At 44.6% G+C, this 20,466-nt stretch overlaps 1 protein-coding gene across 1 annotated transcript in view; it reads right to left on the minus strand.

Moving 5' to 3' along the window:
- Positions 1-16,222, minus strand: part of NAA60 (N-alpha-acetyltransferase 60, NatF catalytic subunit) — a 29,851-nt gene extending 13,629 nt beyond the window's left edge. Inside the window, exons 1-2 of the mRNA XM_067551150.1 lie at positions 15,974-16,222; positions 1,149-1,261 (exon numbers count right to left, since the gene is read on the minus strand). Of these exons, the coding sequence (XP_067407251.1) occupies positions 1,149-1,255 (107 nt within the window). The 5' untranslated portion in view covers positions 1,256-1,261; positions 15,974-16,222. The remainder of the gene's footprint in view (positions 1-1,148; positions 1,262-15,973) is intronic.
- Between the last annotated feature and the right edge of the window lie 4,244 nt (positions 16,223-20,466).

A 20,466-nucleotide genomic window follows, 5' to 3' on the forward strand; every position in this document is an offset into this window, starting at 1 on the left:
ACCCTCTTCTTCAGTGGACCAACACCCAAAAAGCCCATCCCCACAAAAACACAAATGCCATTTTTCCCATAAATAAGAAGCTGGACTGGGGACAATCACAGAAATGCGATTTGCTATACACACTCACCAGATGTGCCTTCCCCAGCATCTCGGTCAGTAATGCTGTCCTGCATCCAGTTGGGCTGCTCTGGGGTAACGAACAGGTCCTGGCTCTCAGGGAGAATGAATACCCTGCTCTCCTGCCCTGTTTTCCTCATCCCCCGAGTCGTCCTCTTTCATCCTGGACTGGGATTCTTCTGAGGTATTAAAGCTGCATGGTGGCACAGTGGTGGGGTCACCGCCAAGAATCGCATGCAGCTCCTCATAAAAGTGGCACGTCTTCGGTGATGAGCCAGAACGACTGTTCGCCTTCCTAGTTTTCTGATATGCCTGCCTCAGCTCTTTGATTTTAACGTGGCCCTGCTGACCATCCCTGTTCTGGCCCTTCTCCACCATGTCATGCGATATCTTCTCGTAGATATCTAAATTTCTTTTGCTGGCTTGATGCTGAGCCAGAACAGACTCTTTGCCCCATAGGCTGATGAGATCCAACACCTCAGGTCGACTCCATGCTGGAGTGCGTTTGAGGCGTGCAGTCGCCATGACCAGTTCAGCTACAAAGCTCTCTCCACGCTGGCCAAACAAGAAATGGGAATTCAAAATTTCCTGGGGCTTCAGGGGAGGGACTGTTTCCTATGCAGGTGGCTGTGGTGCAGCAGACTGCGAATGTCCAGAGTGGTCACAACAGAGCATTATGGGACACCTCCTGGAGGCCAATGACATTGATTTACGTTGCGCTCTGCCTACACTGATACTCATTCGACCCATAGAATTTGACTTCAGCACTACGCCACTTGCAGAGGTGGTCGAATTTTACCATGATTTAGGTTGGCAGAACTGACATGCCAGTGGAGACGCATACTTTATGTGGTTGACGTAAGCCGCATTATGTTGACTTACACTGCCAGTGTAGACCAGGCCTGAGGTACATTGGCTTGTGGGGCAGCTGTCACAGTACCTGCCTGTGCTCTCAGCTCCGCACTTTCACGCCAATTGTTTACAGACAGTCTCTCCATGGCCCGCCCACCCCACAAAGGACTGTTACTTACTCTATTGGAAACCAGTCACCGCAGAGCTGTTTCACTACATCTATGTCATCGTGGCAGAGAAGACGCAGGTTTATGTCACTAGCTGCAGTTGGGGGCACTTCCGTCATTCACGCCTGCAAAGGAAAAAGAAGCATATTAGGAAGGATGCAACTGGAAGCTTCAGATTTGAGACCTGTTTGTATCTGGAACAAAGGCAACATTGGGGCTAGGGGGAGTCTTCACTGCCGAGCGAGTCATTCTTAGGCCAATCTGAGTTCTGCACAGCAGAGAGGGATTTAAAAAAAAAATAAAAATCAATGATTTTATTTTAAACTGGAAATTTTTCAACGTTATTTAATTATGACTTTCTTTTAAAAATAATTTTTTAAAATGAAATTTGAGTTTAGTACAAAATAGTTAAATAAAAAGAATGCTGAATCCATGAGACTCCATCAAAAAAAGCTTTGGATTAAAGGCTGCTTTTCTACATAGAGACAGAATCATAGGGAAAACATCCAACTTTGGAGGTCGAGTTTTATAAATACAGCACAATAGGTCATGTACAGTATTAAGGGCTTGAACCTCTGGGGGACCCAGGGGTTGTGCTACTGGTTGCAAGAGATTTCCAGAGTCATTACAGGCATTGGAACCCGGCTTCTAACTCCAGGAGACACCATCTTGTATCTCAGCAATATCATCCGCTGAGTCCACCTGAGTGATCTCATATTCCTATTTTATAGCGTCTCCCCCTACCTGAGCTGTGATTGGCTCAGTTCTCAAATTATTAGTATTTGACTCCACCCATCACGGAAACTTGCTCTAGTGATAGCATACCCTCCTAGATGGCAAAAAATGTAGCAAATCCAGTGTAAAGGCTCTATTTAACTGTAAATCAACGTGCGTTAGCAATTGTCAACCAATGAGAAGCACCTTTCTTTAGAAAATAAAATACAAATGGAAAAGTTGATTTAAATCATCCATTTTAATCGAGGCTTTCTACTTACTGATTTAAAATCACTGATGTAACTCAATCTACCTTACAGGGAATGTTTAAATACAAAACTTGACACCATCTCCTCCCACCCCAGAATCAGTGTAATTATAACAAATTTATAATGAAGGTTTTCTATTACAATATCGTCAAACGTATTTAAATATTATGCAATAAAGCAGCTGATAGGTGGAAGTGCAAACATACACCTTGGTATGCACCAGAGCCAGGTTACACACACTAGACAGAAGAAGCGTTTTCTACAAGACACCAAATAGCAAGTATAGTAAACAAGTAGTAGTAAACAAGTTATGCAGAGCCAGACCAAGAGATGAACCAACAACAATTATTTAATCTCAATCCCCACCCCACAAGCCACCTTTAGTTATCAGAACCTCTGTTGGTCCCTCCCCCTCCAATATTTTACGGCTTCAGAGTTTTTCCTTATTACAGCAACTCTCAGATGATATGTGGAGCTCTGTCACAGTCATGAAGCATTCCTCAAGAAGTAAAGCCAGGCTTTCTGCTAGTTGTAATCCAAATCAGGGCTCTCAGGATTTCCAAATGCTTGTTTGATGAATACACAAAAACCAGACAGCTCCCTCTTTTTGTCTGGTGCTTCTCTGGGTCAAATTCAAGTGATCAAATATCTGAACACCAGAACTGGAGGGGGCCGCAGTGAATGGCATAATGGAGACTACAGGCAATATATGTAAATTCCTAGAGACAAACAGATGCACAAAACCAAGGGAAGTAGCCAAGCAGCCACACTCATCACATTGCTGAGAGTTTATTTTCATCTGTTCTTTTTAATCCTGTCCTAGTGACTCAAGTTGCCCTCAGGAAGGCACAGGTCTGGAGGGAAAGGGCCCCCCAGAGAATCGCTTCATCAAGACATGGCCTATAGCTACAGCATAAAATAGTCTGAGAAGCCCTGTCCTGTGGACTTGGATGTTTCAGGAGAGGGGGCCTCAGACCTACAGCACATCCAGATTCAGAATGAGTAATGAGACAGGCTGCAAACACTCAAGTCACTGATTGCAGTCATGCCACCCATCCACCAGCTGTCACCCCATTAACCTGTTTGAGCCCAGTGATATGATGTTAAGACAACAGACTCCAACTGCAAGACAGAAGCCCTTTTGCTTTTGTCTCATGGTTTTGCTCACCCCTATTGGTTACAGGTACATTACCACAGGTCAAGATCTAGGAAAAGGTTGCTACCTTCAGAAAGCATGGAGTTAAGTATAGGAGAATAAGGTAGCACCTCAGAGACCATGCATCTTGGAGTCTGTATTTTGTGTTGCGGGAAATAGAAGGACCACTTTTAATCTCCTTGTACTGGGCCAGTCCACAGCAACAAGAGAGACAGATGACCAAACTAACTGGTACTCAGAACCAGGGGAATTACTGATCCACTTGTAACACTGTGGGAATCCCAGGAGTATCATGCTCTCACATTCATAGATTTTAAGGTCAGAGGGGGGACCACTGGACCATCTAGTCTGACCTAACATTATCCTGATGATATCCCACTGAGGGAATCCCCAAAACAGAAGGCTATGTCTGCACTGACTGATGCTCTCAGTGCTTCCCCAGCTGGGCCAGCAAGAGCAGAGAGATGATCCTACTATCCAGTTAGGTTTTTGGGGTGGGGAGGGTGTTTCTAAATGAATTTAATGCAGAGAGGTGCTTGCTTCACAGCCCTATCCACAGAATGGGCACAGCCAGAGCAGAAACATCAAGTGTCCCCCAACCGTGGCTCAACCCTGACTTGGAGGATTCATCTCTTTGGCAGAAAGGAGAGTACATTGTCCAAGGTCTATTAATCTTTGGTGCCTCTGCTTAGAGGAGGCTAATTAAAGCCAACTTCAAGTGCGGTTTTTGTAATGTTCAATTAGAACTGAAGTGAGGCCAAAAGTTCATTTCATGCAGGCCATTGAGCAATCTTGGTCAGTTTCACTGCCACAGAAGGTGGGGTTACCAACTCTGACAATTTTACTGCAAGTTTCACAATATTTGGTGTTTTTCTTAAAGCTTCAGCTCTCAGGTTCACATGACTGAAAATCTCCACATTAAAAAAAAAGGTTTCTAGCCCTCAGTTAGAAAAAAGCCTGGAATGCGACCCGAGTGTAACCTAAAGGCTCAGAAATCAGAAAACAAAAGGAAAAAATATCCATAAAGATTTCAAACCCAGTCTTCTAGCTTTTGGAGGCCTAATTCATGGTTTTTGAATGCTTGGGGATGGTGATACTGAGAAGAACAGCCTGTGGAAGCACATGCATAATCCCCTACCGCTGAAGTCGGGGTTCCTCCCAATTTACTGGTGCTCCAGTTAACTTTTGATCCTAGTACTCGGAGATGGAACAGATTAGATTACAGTCCGTCCCGATTGGGCAGCACATGCAATCTAAAGCAATGCCATGATTACAAAATCACTCCAAGGGATAGCTACCAATACTAATGAGAACAACCTTCAGCCATGACAACCTTCAGCCTAGCATTCTTCCAGCAACATGCCTGCAAACTGCAGACGTGCAGTGAGAGTACTCAGGAACAGCTCAACATACCCCATTCTTCCAATAACGTGGGGCTGCTGTGGCCTCGTGGATGGAGCACCAGAGCTGGGAATCAGCAGCTCTACCGCTGGCTCACTGTGTGACCGTGACCAAGTAACAACACCTCTCTGAGCATCAGATACCGCAAAATACAACAGGGATAACGTTAGCACACTGAGATCCAAGGATGAAAAGCACTATACAAAACTACTGACCATTATTATTAGTGTTTTCTGCCGTTATCCCACCATCAAGAACAAAACACTGCTAACCCTTCTCCCACCCAGAAAAGCTTTAAACAGACCTGGGGCAGTGTTTCCAAATTGGTAGATCCCAATCCACCAGTAGGTCACAGGAAGGGTCTTGGGTTGCCTCTCACTGTCCGTCCGTTTCCACTGCATCCTGTGCATGTTCCACAACTGCCCTTTCCTGCCTGCCCTCCCCCCAGAGGAGCAGGGGCAAGAGGGGCAGTTTGACCTGGGCCCTCCATTGAGCGGCATTGTGATGTGGTGCACTGGGTCGCAATGGCATTCAGGTTTGATCCATCTGCTGCTCCATCAAGACAGAGAGGTGGCTGGGCTAAACCTGAGTGGCACTGCAACCCCATACACCAGGTCGCCACACCTGGAGCAGGGCCCACTCCATGGGAAAGGAGCTGCTTCCTTCCCCCCATTCTCCCCAGGGTCTCCCTAACTAGCTGGGTAAGCAGAGGAAAAGACCGGGACAGAGAGAGCAAGGGGGAGCCAGGCTGGGCTGCTAGCAGTGCAGAAAGCACATAATTGTGTCTTTTGTGTTTGAATTTAAAAAAAAAATTAAAATAATAGTTTACACACACACACAAAATATGTAATAGTGCCCCAAAGCAGCTGGTGGATCATCTTAAATTTGGGAACCACTACTCTAGGGAGGTTCTCTTCCAAAATATGGAGTAGTGCAAGAATTCTCTCACCTTCTCCAGTTACAGACCACTTCAATGAGCTCTCCTCTCCCAGGCCCACCTTCTCTCCCAATCCCCCACTGCTTAGAGTTCTTGAAATATTTTGTTCTGCAGAGCACCACAGAGAGCTCTATACTGATCTAGGACACTTACTCACATGGTATGAAGTACTCTAAAATTAGAATGACAGTTATCAAAATAAAGAATATATCCTAGGATTGTGCTTGTTTACTTTGCTGAAGAGTTCACAATGGGGTCTCCCAATCAGTCCCTGTGACTTACTGCAGTGCTGTTTTAACAAAAAGCAAGCCGTAAACAATGGAATTTCATACTGGTGAAAGTGGTTTGCCAGCCCTAGAGGCTGGAGTTCTCTATACCAAGAAAAGATGCAGCAGCAGCTGCAGTAGCAGGGAATGCTCCCCCCACACTGACCCGTCAACATGTCTCAGCACTAACCAGGAGATTAACACAGCTCTCTGTTTATTTCCTTATTTATGCACTAGCCAAAGAAAGGATGTTAGTACAGCTCTGGGAACAGATTTTGTTAGGTAACTGCTGCAGAGGCAGCAGAGCCTGCAGGGGGACACATTTTTGAGAGGATTAGTTCATGTTCGCATAGCGCTTTGAGGACATTAAGAGCTTGATAAGCATTACATATTATCTTGTGGCTCTTACAAACATTTAAAAACAAATCTTTGAATAAGCTGTGAAATTAAGAGAAGATATTTGGAGCTGCCTTCTGAGTGATACAGGGTAGGCGAAGTAACAACTTATTGGACCAACTTTGTGGGTGGAAGGGACAAGCTTTTGAGTTAGAGAGTTCTTCCTCAGTTTTGGAGCAGAGCCAATCTCAGTTACTCTCAGTAGGATTTGGATGCTATCGTGCATTCTAAAGTCAGTTTTGGACATGTCCTACACTGCATCTGAAGCAAAATCAGAGGGGAGCAGGATCTTTGAGGCTCCATTACTGGTCATGGACTCTGCTGAGTGTAGGACAAAGAAGCAGAGCTAAACATATATTTCAGTAACAGCAATGAACTGAGAGGGTCAGGTAAAGTGTACTTTTCTCCCTATACATACTAGCAGCATGGCAGAAAGTACACTGGTGCTCATTAGAAAGTTTGACAAATGGACAGCCAAGATGGGCATTGCTGGTGCAGGACACTATCTTGATAGCCTATAGGATAACAGAAGAGTGGGGATGAACTATGAAGGGCCTTAACAGGAAAGACAAGTAGGTCATATGTGAAATGGCAGAGAAGTGGAGGGATGCGCGGGGTGTGTGAGACCCCCATTCAAAGTGATGACCCAGGAAAGTGATCTTTGCAGCAGCGTTCTGAATGGATACAAGTGGGAGAAGTGGGCATTTGTCAAGGCCAGGGCAGGAGACCCCATTGTCCTGAGCATACAATGATTTAAATCTAGATGTAAAGATTTATCCCATGAGCATGTTGTTGCACAGATGAAACAGGTTCCTGTAGCTTATCACAGTCTTTTTACAACATTCCTGTAACTGGAGACCTTATGTATCATATGGGACGCCCCCCTTGAATACTGCACTAAGGTCCCGACAGCTGTGGTACTAAAATCCAGATCAGTCCCACTAACAATGCTGTCACATAATTTCCAAAATGACGATTACTGAATATTACAGTCAGTACAACAGCCATTGTGTTTTTTATTCTGACACTGAAAACAGGGTTACTTACCAGTAACTGTTGTACTTCGAGATGTGTTGCTCATATCCATTCCAATATAGGTGTGTGCACGCCCACAGTGCACAGTTCCCGGAACTTTTTTCCCCTTAGCAGACCCCGTAGGGCCGGCTCTGGTGCCCCCTGGAGTGCCGCACCCATGCTGCAGCACATGAGGCACTGCTGGCCCTACGCCCCCTCAGTCTCTTCTTTCCGCCCGTGAAGGTCATAGAACTAGCACTTGCTCTCTGCAAGTGCCATTCCCCTTCTCTGATCTCTTTGTTAATCAAAGTACCTAGTTAGTTAAGTAGTTAAGTGTTGTAGCTTAAGAAGAAGTCCCTGACGGACTTAAGGTGGCCGGACTATGTCCCGGCCGCCTGGGTTTAACCCCCCCTTTGTCCCCCCCCCTCCCTCTCGGTACCTTAAGTGCTTGGGGGGAGAGCAGACAAAGTAAGATATGCAAGGCTTTAAACAGTGAGCCAGAGGCAGAGATCAGGTTTAAAGCCTTGCTCCTATTGCAGCGCTCCGCTCTGTGTCCGTGTCATCCTGCTCCCCCTCGGTGCAGAGCGCACCGTCAGCACCGGATTCCACTCAGCACGGAGCAGCATCCCCGGTGCCGACGACGAGGAGAGTGCACGGAGCACGGACACTCCCCTGCGCCGTGGGTACGGGCAGGGTCGAGGACAGAGATGCACTAGCCACGACCCGTCGAGCCCCCTCCGGGTCGGAGGGGGCGTAGGGCCGGCAGTGCCTTATGTGCTGCAGCATGGGTGCGGCACTCCAGGGGGCACCAGAGTCAGCCCTATGGGGTCTGCTAAGGGGAAAAAAGTTCCGGGAACCATGCACTGTGGGCGTGCACACACCTATATTGGAATGGATATGAGCAATCACTCGAAGATAGAACGTCACTTTTTCCACACTGCCTTTCTAAGTCTGCAGTGTCCCACGGATGTTTGTACTGACAAATGCACAATTGGATCAGAGAGGTCAGGGGGAAGCTGGAGGTTGGGCAGCTAGGACTTCAGGAGGGTTATGAGAAGCAGCGTGGGACTGAGCAATAAGCATATTAGCTAGATGTTTCTGCTAAAATGAAATAGTTAATGTTGACATTTAAGTTTCCATCTTTTGGTTTCAGAGTCAACATCCCATTGATACAAAGCAGTGCAGTTCACAGCTCTTAGAGCTTCTGTTTCACACTGTGTGTGGACAATACATGAACTCATGGTTAAAGTTCTTTAACTGAGAGGACTAAAATCCGTTTCTAAAGTGAAAATTTTGGAGCACAAGCAAGGGTTGTATTTTGTGGCAAGTTCTGTGGCACTGAATACACAGTGCTTTGCTCATAAATAATGGCATCTTCAAATTATTACATTACATTTTCTAGAGACAAGGTAATTTAAGGAAGTAACATAACCTGCAGGATGAAGCCAAATGTTAATGGACTCAGATGCGGATTTTACCCTATAAAGGTGGCTAACCATTGCTCCCAGAGAAATAAATTAATAGCTCAATTGCCAGGGCTGGAAGCAGTTTTTGAGAACTGGAATCCTCCAGGGAGCTCTGCTCTGACACAGTGTCTGGTCTGCAGTGTGGTTCCCGCTTTTCACTTAGGCTATAGCTTCACTGCAAGAAAATGTGTTTTTATGTAGAGACAGCAATCCTCATGTAAAATCATAGTAGAGACAAGGTAGTTTTTACATCAATGTCACTTGTCATCAGCAACTCTATACCCCCCACTCGGAAACTGCCTTGACTAGCCACAATGAAGTAAGAACTACAGTGTTTTGGCTGTACTAGGATTTCATATGGAGAGTGGGTCTATGTAAACACACACCTTTTTTTGCAGCAAAGACACAGCTTCTGCTTTACTTCAAGATACCAGCAAAAAGAAAGTTAAATTACGTTCACTGTTTCAGTCCCTCACCTGCTTAACAAGAATGAAGCCAGAGAAGGAATGGTTCACCCACCTGAGGCAGTGGAACTGAAATGCTACTGCAGTCTTTTCTTTGGGAGATGGAAAGATTTTTTCTAGTATTGGGGCCTCTCCCTCTCCCCACAGAACAGATAAAAAATGTTCAGAAGCCCAAGCCATTTTATGGGAATAGTCTGGCATGTCAGTTAAGATTATCTGCATGGTATGTGCCTATCATTTCAGCTATTCAGTTCTTTCGTTTAAAAAAATTGCTGGGTTTTTTGCCTCGTTTATTTTTAAAACAAATTCTTACTCAACCTTGCCACCCCCAACTCCTCCATTCTCTCTAAATTAGTGGCCTGATTTTCAAATATGCTGAGTACCTGGAGCTCCCAGTCCATAGGGCTTCTTTTAATGCCAATTTTAAGGTAAACATCAAACAATTTGAAAAGGTAGTTAGTGAAGGGAGATGCTAAGTGTCAGGCCAGCCAACATATCAGCACTTGATAGAAACTGAAGTCCATGACACACACCACTATTAAAATAGTAGAGAATCAGTGAAAAGTGGCACAGAAAAGCCCAACAGTGCACTCCCATGCATTCAGTCCCATTCCTCAAGAATAAGAGGACAGGTGAAATCAAAGACAACACATTTAAACAGATCAGAAATTATTTTTATGCAGCCTATAATTAACATACATCAGGATATTAAAGGAAGTAACTCAGTAAGTTTCAAAAGAGGATTGAACACATATGAAAAGGAGCAGCATAGCAGTGGCACCAGCTAGACTAATGACTACAAGATCCTTCAAATCCTCAAACTTCAGCAGATTACCACGTGTAACTGCATTGTATTCACAATTAGATTCTTTGAAGGGTTTTACATCTGCCTCCCATATTGCTATTGTCACAGACAGGGCACTTGACTAGAAGAATCATTAGTTCTTTCTTGTTTGGCAGATCCTGTGTGTTCCGAAGGATGACAACCTAACATGTCTCTGAGCCAAGATACCAAAAATGCAAGAGATTAAGCCAATGCAAGCATTGCCATATGTATCCAGTTACATCATTTCATAACATTCAAGGGCAGTCTCCAACGGAAACAAAGAATTTGTATCTTATTACTACACCTTCTAGTTAGTGCTCTACTTGTGTAATTGTTCCCAGTGTAACTTGCCTCTTGGGAACTCATGAAGCTGAGTTTGGTTTGGTCTGTATGTAACCCTCAAGTTCCTACAGCAGCCGAAAAGGTTTCCATGTTCTCCAAGGGCGTGTAACTGGAGAGAATGAGAACAACTGGAAACTCATAGTTAAGTACAGGGCTTGACAAATTTGCATCGTAGCTAGGAGCCAGCCCAAAAATTAAGGAACCAGACAACGTGGGCCCAGCAGCAAGGCGCCCTGGGCGGAGCGCAGCCGCCACTCTTCCTTCCTGGCCCCGCCACATGGAGCGAGGCAGCCACTTTCCCCTCCCAGCCCCGCCCCTCTCCCACTACGTGGGCCCAGTGGCAGGGTGTCCTGGCTGGAGTGCGGCAGCTGCAGCGCTCCCTCCTACCGGCCCTGCTGCCACATGGATGCAATGGCGCCCTGGCCAGAGCGTGATGGCCACTCCCCCTGGGACCCAGTCTTTCACTGGGATAAATACTAGATGCCAGAATTAAATTCCTAGGCGCCACGGCGACCTGGCGCCCGGAGTTTGTCGAGCCCTAGTTAAGTATACTCAGGAAGAGCTACTGCCAATAAGAGGGAGAAACAAACAGATCAATTTACCAAAAGAGGCAAGTAAATCAGAGCACGCTGGTATGATTTTATGTTTTCTTCCAGGCCATTAAATAAAATTATATTAAATAGCATAGGGCAAAGAACTGATCCCTGGGGGACCCAACTAGAAATACACCTGACTCAATAAGGATTCCCCATGTACAATTACATTTTGAGATCTATCAGTTAGCCAGCGTTAAATCCATTTAATGTATGTCATGTTAATTTTATATTGTTCTAGGTTTTTTTTTTTTTTTTTTTTTTTTTAATCAAAATGGCGTGCGGTACCAAGTCAAACAATTCACAGAAGTATAAGTATATTATGTCGACTATTACATTTATCAACCAAATGTGTAATCTCATTGAAAGAGATACGTTAGTTTGGCAGGGTCTGTTTTCCATAATCGCATGTTAATTGGTATGACATGCCCCTCCTTTATTAATAGAGTCCCATAATAGCCACTCCATTATCTTGCCCAGAATCAATATCAGACTGACAGGTCAATAATTATCCAGCTCATCCCATTTACCTTTTTTAAATACTGGCACATTAGGGGAAGTTCCAAAACACTGGAAGAAAGCTATGTGTCAAGACTTCTTGGGAGGAGGGAAAAAACCACCAACATTAGCAGCCCAGCAAGCCCCTAAACCATTTTTTAAAGAACCCTCTTGGATGCAAGTAATTCAAACCTGCTGATTTTAAAATGTCTAACCTAAGTAGCTTTTTAACATTTTCCTACTTCCTCCATCTACTAGTGGAATGGAAAGAGTATTATCATACGATAGGACATCATTTCCCTCTTCCCAAATAGAGAACAGAAATATTTATTGAACTGCCTTTTCTCCATTATTATTGATAATTCTACCATTTCCATCTAGTAACAGACCAGTATCATTGTTAGGATTCTTTTTGTTCCTAATATACTTTAAAAACTACTTATTGTCCTTAACTGCACCAGTTACAGATGTCTCCTTATGTCCCTTTGCTTCCCTTATCGATTTTCTACAATTCCTAGTAAATGATATAAATCAGAAGCTATCAACTTCCATTTTCCCCAATATTTTTTGTTGCGTGCCTGGATTATGCAGTTATGCATTTGAAAAAGGCAATCAAGTTTTTTCCTCCCCATTATACCTGTGGACAGTGGCACTGATCTAAGTTTTAATGGAGGGGACATAATCCCCTTCTCATTCCCCTAAGCCTATAGATGTCAGAAAGAGGATATAATATATTATGGTGCCACTGAATTTTAAACAGACTGCAAGGAAGCTGTGAAAAATACAAGATCATATACATCCAAACTAATTTTCTGCCTCCCTTCAGTGATACAAAATGTTTAGCAAAATAACTCTGATTTTAGGAAGCTGATTCTAGTCCCAATGCATGTTAGTTGTAGGGAAATCCACAAAAATAAATAAATACATACGTACATAATTTTAAATTTAGCTGTCTAATAGGAATCAATTGCAACTGGAGGGGGTTTCCTGAAGACAGGGTGATAATGGCAATTATCAGCAGTGGGAAGGAAGGGAGAAGAGCCAGAGGTGCATTGGGGAGATGGATGAGAAGCATACAACAAAGCAGCAGGAGCACAGAGAACTCCTGTAAGCACAACTCCCTGATCTGAGCCTCAGAATTTCTTCAGCTTAGGTATCAGGTTTTATTCTTGTTGCCACACAAAAACTTAGATGGATGCCCATCATCTTTTATAGCAAGATTCCCCTTTTTTGTTTCTTTTATAATAGCCATTGCATGTTGTTGGTAAATTGAGTTACATGTAAGAGCTGTGGTTAGAGAAACCATGTCTTCTTGTAAGAGATGTGGAGACCGCTGAAAGAGACAATTTCACTACAGTACCATCGCCACTTTATTACTAAGGGTATGTCTATCCTACAAGTGCTACAGTGAGACAGCTGCAGCACTGCAACTATGCTGCTGGAGGATAGACTTTTACTACAGTGATGGAAGGGGGTTCTCCATCACTGTAGTAAATCTACCTCTCCAATAATTCTTCCATTGTCTTAGCTTTGTCTACAGTGGAGGGTTAGGTCAACCTAACTACAGCACATAGGGCGTGAAATTTGTCACACCCCTGAGCAATGTAGTAGGTCAGCCTAAGTTTTAGATGTAAACCAGGCCTAACAACATTGGGAAAGTAGAACAGAAGTAACAGCAGAAGGAAATGAGGGTGGATGCAAGAGTAAAGAACAACCAGATTTCTTCAGGTTAGTAGATTTATACAGAAATGGATCCTATAATTTAGGGAATGTTTTCCTGGCTTTCCCATGATCCAACCATTCTGTTCATAACAGCAGCTAAATCAGTCAGTGCTACAAGTCATTCTTTAGCTGTGGAGAGGGGCCAGATGTGAGGATTGCACTGAATCTTCATTATTGGGCATGGCTGCTCTGCATGAGGAACACAACTGTTTAGCTTTTATCACTCAAGAAAGATCCTGGAGCTGCTGTGGATAGTTCTCTGAAAATATCTACTCAGCATGGAGTAGCAGTGAAAAAAAGCTAACAGATTGTTAGGAACCATTAACAAAAGTATAAAAAAATAAAACAGTAAATATCATAATGCCACTATATTAATCCATGGTAGGCCCACACCTTGAATACAGTGTGCAATTCTGGGCACCCCAAGATACATTAGAAATAGAAAAGGTACCGAGAAGGGTAACAAAAGATGATTACATTATAGAACAGCTTCCACATGAAGAGAGATTCAGAATACTGGGACTGTTCAGCTTGGAAAAGAGAAACTCTTCAGAACCGGGAATTTCTTTTTTTTATAATGTTGCACTGAAACTGTGCATGTTTATGGCACTAGCAAACTAACAGCTTGCTCTAAACTCCCAGAAGTAAAAGGTGCTGGTGATTCAAGTCAAAATTGAGTAAGTCTCCCAGCCTGGTGCTGTTGGGCACTATCAGACATAAAACTGAGTTCGACTTATTGTGATTAAAGATTTCATGACACATTATGAAAGAAGGTGGTGTTCACTTGGCATCCTGCTCAAATTCCAAGTTGTGTGACATTCTCCCAAAAGAAACCTCCACCTGCAATTTCAACTGGACATATTCTTTTTCAGTCCTTGTCTTAAACTATTATAGTAGCATTGCTGTGCACAATTTAAAAAAGCGCAGTAACCTACCCCAGATGGCTGCATTTCAGTAGAGTGAAAACAATTCTTGCATATACATCTGTGTATTTGCCATATTAAAATACATAAAATAAAAACAAACACAGTGGAGGGAACTACTCCAGTCACAAATCCCAAGCTCAATAACATCTGAAAAATTGTAAAATGCTATGAGATCCTTCAGAATGAAAGACATTGGACAAACTAGAACAGCCTCACCTCACTATGTGAGGGTAAGCCCTTCAGAATGAGAATGTACCTTAAAACCTGTAGGCGCTGTCTTATCTAATTTTAAAGGTAAACTCTCAATTCACAATATTATAGATAAAATAAAGTTGCACCTTACAGCAGCTACCAAAGCAAAGTCTGATAGTCTAGAGCAGCAAACCGCACTTCCATGCAGGAATCAATGTTTAAGAGTTATTATGCAAGACGCAGTATGATGATTTAGAAACTGATTTAAATAAAAATCAGTTCCATTTCCAAATGCCTTACTATTATGTTTTTTTCCCAAGAAACCTCCTTGTTCTCTTTACCGGAATAGTTACCCATGAGACAAGGAATAACTTCCTTTACACTTGATGTACAGAACTTTTCTATTTCTCACACTAAAATTTATATTAGACAATGAGGGTTTAAGTTGTCACACTCATAACAGGTGGCTAATCAATCATGAAACAGAACCATACACCATTACAAACATTATGTAAACACACCCTCTAGGGCAGGGACATAGTATTACCACCCAGTTTAAAAATCAGGAAAGGCACACACAAATCTTCTTGATTTTTTAAGGAACTGGACTGAGCACTGCAGTCATTGGGAGCTGCAAGTGTTCAGCCTCTCTGAAAATTGGGCCATAAGTGACTTGCCCAGAGCTACATAGTGACTCCGTGACCAAGTTGGGGTTACAACTCAGGCATTTTTGTCTCAAACCACTAAAGACCTGACCCACATTCATTAGACCAAGTATTTCATTAACTCTAGATTCCAAGATACTTATAATCACAGCAACAAGTGTCCCAGTTAGACTGACCTAGTTAATGCTGCCAGAAAAAGATTGCAAATTATAGCAATAATGTTCCTGAAATGATGGCATCAAAGAAGAAAAAGGATTCTGGGATCAAATCCTTCAATTCTCCCCTTCAGACAACTGATCTGATAAAATCTAGAGCAGAACTGCCTGACAGGAGAGCCTGCAGGGAATCACGAAATACAAACGCTGATACGGAAGAGATGGCCTATTTCAGAACAGATGACTTGGAGATCAGTGTCTTTACCTCTTCCCATAACATGGGAAACACACTTGGAACCAAGACTTGGAACTGTTACTCCACATGGACCCCCCGCGAACAGGAACTTTTATTCCAGAAGCCGCGTGTCTGCACACGAAGTCGGTCAGGGATGGCTCCGGGCTGCCGTGCCTGTCTGTGCACACAAGCCTGAAGTGCTGGGAAGCGGCGCCGCGAACCCCCGGCGCTCCGTGCCCGGCCCGCTCACTGCCCCGGAGATCAGAGACGGGGCGTGAGCGAGCGCCGCGGGACTCACGGTGGCGGCGGGCTAATGACGCGCTCTTGGCCGGGCCGAGGGCAGGGTTTCAGCGCCGAGCGACGGAGCGCGGACTCGGCTCGGAGCCGCCACGGAGAGCGGCGAGAGGAGAAGGCTCCGCCCGGCCGGGAACTGGCGGCGCCAGGCGGAGCCGGCCTCACTCCCTCCACCCGAGGAGCCGCCGCTCCCTATGGGCGAGCCCTGGCGGCGGGCGCGGCCGGCGGCCCGGAGCCTCTGCAGCAGGCGGCCCGGCCCGAGCGGTACCAGGGGCCGGGGCCTGGCTCCAGGCCCGCGTCACTCACCTCGGACGGGGCGGCGGCTGCCTGGGCCTGCGGCGGGAGCGCGCGGGGCGTCCCTCAGCACATTCCGGGCCGGCAGAGGCTCCAGGGCCACCTCTCAGCAACCAGCGGAGCCGCAGCCACCCCCAGGCCCGACAGACACCGCCCGAGAAGCCCTGCTCTTCGCCGCCCCCACCTCCACCTCAGCGGCGGGGCGGGGCGGGCCGCAGCCTCTGATTGGCCCCTCGCTTCGCTCCTCCCGCTCCCAGCAGCAGCAGCGCCCGCCATGACTGGTCCGTTCTTGGCGCCGGCGCGTGGCCGGCCAAGAAGCTCCCTCGCTATTGGCGGAGCGGCGTGGAGCATGATGGGAGTGGTGGTCCGCTGTCGTGGGATGGGGAAGGGGAGGGGTGGCGGCACGAGGGAAGCCCCGCCCGCCTTAAAGCCCGAAATAAGCGAGCCCAAAAAAGACATAGAAAAAGCCGCAACCCCCAGAACATTAAATTGTCTCTTTTAAAAACGGGCTGGGCAGCAATCGATGAGTCGGCGCTCGGCCCCGCCTCCGTCAGGAGTGTCGAGTGCTCGATGGAGCAGCTGACTCGCTGCTGGGACAGTCGGCTCCCAGTCAGCGCACGGCCAGCCCCGGCCAGTTCCATTTCCCTATAGCCGGCACAGGGCGAACAGGGAGCTCTGGGGGCGCGATGGCTTTGGGGGATGCAATAGAGGACTTAGCGGATTTGCAGCAGTTGAAAGCCATTAGGGTGAGGATTCTGGGGCAGGGGCTATGGGGGTTAGAGTTTGGGGACCCCCTGGAGGGGGTCCGGGGACGGGGACTCGGGGCAGGGTCTGGTAGCCTTTGGGGAGGGGCATCTGTGGGAAGGACTCCAGGGGCAGGGCTTGGAGGCCCCTGTGGTGGGGCGCTTGGGGCTGTTGGCTGGGGACTATGCCTACACTCAGACTGCACAGGAGCTGGTATTAGGGTCCCCTCTGCGAAGTGGCTCCTCCCTCTGCTCCCAGGCTGTGTGTTGCAGCTGGGATGGAGTGGGGAAGGTAACTTGGGGGTATTCTGCAAGAGAAGCATCAGGGGAAAGCAGTACCTTTGCACTAAGCTATCTCAACAAACATGTAGCTTTCTCAAGCCTGTACTCATCATACTTGCTTCTCCTCTGATAATGGCCACTCGATTCCCCCGATAATCTCTGGCTTGACCTGTAGTATTTGTGGTTCCCCTGATGGCCAGCCTGTACCTGCCCTAGCGAACTGGAGGACACCCTCAACACGCCTGGCCTGTAACCTATTGTATTCACAGGTCCTTGACAACTGGCTGGCTGACTTCACCTAGAATCCCTAATGCTTAGTCCTGCCTTGAATGTAGGGGAATGGATTAGAAGACCTCACAGGGTCCCTTCCAGTCCCATGATTCTATGACTCTACTAATCAATCTGTACTATAGAATCTTTATAGATAGAAATTCCATACTTGAATAATAGGAGTATAGCAGTAGGAAGATACTATCGACCACCTGACCAGGATATTGATGGTGACTGTGAAATGCTCAGGGAGATTAAAGAGACTAAAAATAGGAAATTCACTAGTAATGAGGAATTTCAACTAGTGAACATATCAATATTCAACATATTCACTGTTCACCATATTCAGATCAACCTATTGACTGGGAATAGGTCATCTTAAGATAGGATGCAGAGATAGACTTTCTAGACACCATTAATGACTGCTTCTTGGAAGAGCTAGTCCTGGAACCCACAAGGGGACAGGCAATTCTCAATATAGTTCTAAATGGAGCACAGGATCTGGTCCAAGAGGTGAATATAGCTGAACTGCTCAGTAATAACCATAATGTAATTAAAATTAACATCCATGGGGGGGCAGGGGGAGGGTAATACCAAAGAAGCCCACTACAGTAGCATTTAACTTCAAGAATGAGGACGTTAGTTAAACAGAAATTAAAGGGAACAGTCACAAAAGTGAAATGTCTGCAAACTGCATGAAAACTTTAAAGAAACCATAATACAGCCTCAAATTAAATGTATAGCCCCAATTTAAAAAATAAATAAATAGTATGATGGCAAAACAGAAGAGGAGGTGGTTAAAGACAAAAAGGCATTCTTTAAAAATTGGAAGTCCGATTCTACTGAGGTAAATAGAAAGGAACAAACTCTGGCAAGTCATGAAAAGTATAATTTGGCAGGCCAAAAAGTAATGTGAAGTGCAACTAGCAAAAGACACAGAAACTATCAGCAAAAATTTTTTAAAGTACATCAGAAGCAGGAAGTCAGCCAAACTCAGTGCGGCCACTGGACAATTGAGGTGCTAAAGGAGCACAAGGAAGACAAGGACACTGTGGAGAAGCGAAATGAATTCTTTGCATTGGTCTTCACTGCAGAGGATGTGAGGGAGATTTCATATCTGAGCCACCTTTTTTAGGTGATAAATCTGAGGAACTGTTCCAGATTGAGGTGTCAATAGAGGTGGTTTTGGAACAAACTGATAAATTAAAGACTAATACATCACCAAGACCAGATTGTATTAATCCAAAAGTTCTGAAGGAACTCAAATATGAAATTGCAGAACTACTAACTGTGGCATGTAACCAATAGCTTAAATCAGCCTCTGTATCAGAAGACTGGAGGATAGCTAATGTGGCACCAATTTTTTTAACAAGGCTCCAGAGGCAATCCCGGCAATTACTGGCCAGTAAACCTAACTTTAGTAGCAGGCAAACTTGGCACTTGGCTTTAGCAAAGTATTTAATTAGCTTTCACAATTTAGAGATTTCAGCCGACATTAACTTGGCATGCAACAGAATATAGTAAGAAGAACCTGGAATGGATTTTATTAATACTATTGAGCTGCTTGTGAATGATTGTGACTATACAAATTGGTGACTTCTTTCTCTGAACATCACTGTAATCGGCAGTGAAAGTCGCTAGATTTGTCACTGGTCACTTTGACACTTATTTTCTCACTAGGGAAACCAAAAAGTTCCTAAATCTAGTGACAAAGTAGCTAAATTGGCAACACATTTTGGAGAGGGTTCAGAGAAGAGCCATGAGAATGACTAAAGGATTTGAAAACTTTCCATGTAACAACAGACTCAAGGACTTCAATCTGCGTAGCTTAAGAAAGAGAAGGTTAAGAAGTGACTTGATTACTGCCTATAGGCACCTGCATGGGGAATATTTAATTACTGGCTGTTCAGTCTAGCAAGACATAACATGATCTAATGGCTAGAAGCTGAAGGTAGACAAATTCAGGCTGAAAATAAGGCATAAAACCTTTACTAGTGAATAATTAACTACTGGAACAGTTTACTCAAGGAAAATTCTCCAACACTAACAATTTTTAAATCATGTTTTAATCACTGGATACTTAGGATATGCTCTATGAATTATTTTGGGGAAGTTCTAAAGCCTCTGTTATACAGGACATCAGATTAGGTGATCGCTATAGTCCCGTGCCCTTGGAATCTAAGAAAGTCCTCTTTCTACCACCATATATGACTTCAGTCATTCAGCCAATGGACTGGGGTGTTATTCAAAATGTTCAAGCAGTTGCACAGAAATTAACTTTTATACCATTTGCTCATGGCTAGAGAGGATGGAATGGTAAGAGTATGGATCAAGAAAAGGGCTCCTTGGTTGCTGAAATGTGAACCCCCATTTCAGAAACATCTCTAAAACTAGCCTGGGGAAGTTGTTGCCTTGCATCAATGCAGACGATATGCCCCCTAGAGACAGAAGCCACTGTGCTTGAACTGGAGCAAGCCCCAGAAGATGTTCCTAGTTGCAGTAACTGTGAAGAGAGAGGTCATTGTACAGTTGGAAGGTGATTACACAGATCCAGGATTTCAGATCATTCCGACTAAGACTTTTTTTTTTAAAACATCTGTTCAAGAAAGATAAGAATCACATAAAAATGATGTTACTGAAGAACAAGTATATATCTCTTTATATTCTGATGTCTTGAATGCGTTGGAAAGAGTTTTGCACTGGGTTGAAGGACAAGAAAAAAAGCCATGCAGTGCAGCTCAAATTTAGAAAGGCTGATATGGGAGCAAAGAGATGCAGTTCTCTCAGATAAAGAAGTCAGTGATTTAATTTTTCCAGTAATTTCAGGGACACAACAACAGTGTATGACCTCATTTGTAAAACTGTAGTAGGCACGTTACTATTTGTTATGTATGTTATCACTGAATGATTAATAAATTTGTGCACCACATCTACTGTAATTTTGAGATGTTCAGTTATGAATTCCTCAAGCCCAATTAGTTAATAAAATAGGGTTTTACTGTACTTCACTCATTGCAGAGTTAATCTAGGTTTGTTGGGAGTGTATTTAGAAGAATAATATTGGTTGGTTCCCCCTCCTACCTCCATTTAGTGCAACTAGCTGTAATTCAGTCTATTTAGGAAAACCTACTTGACCTCAGAAATAGAATATATAGCTTCTTCTCAAATGAGGAATGAGTCAGGAATCAGTCCCTATTTCACAGCATGAAC

Source organism: Emydura macquarii, unplaced genomic scaffold (genome assembly GCF_026122565.2).
Source record: "Emydura macquarii macquarii isolate MOO-44397 ecotype Brisbane River unplaced genomic scaffold, CSIRO-AGI_Emac_v2 contig_1348, whole genome shotgun sequence".
Lineage (NCBI taxonomy): Eukaryota > Metazoa > Chordata > Testudines > Chelidae > Emydura > Emydura macquarii.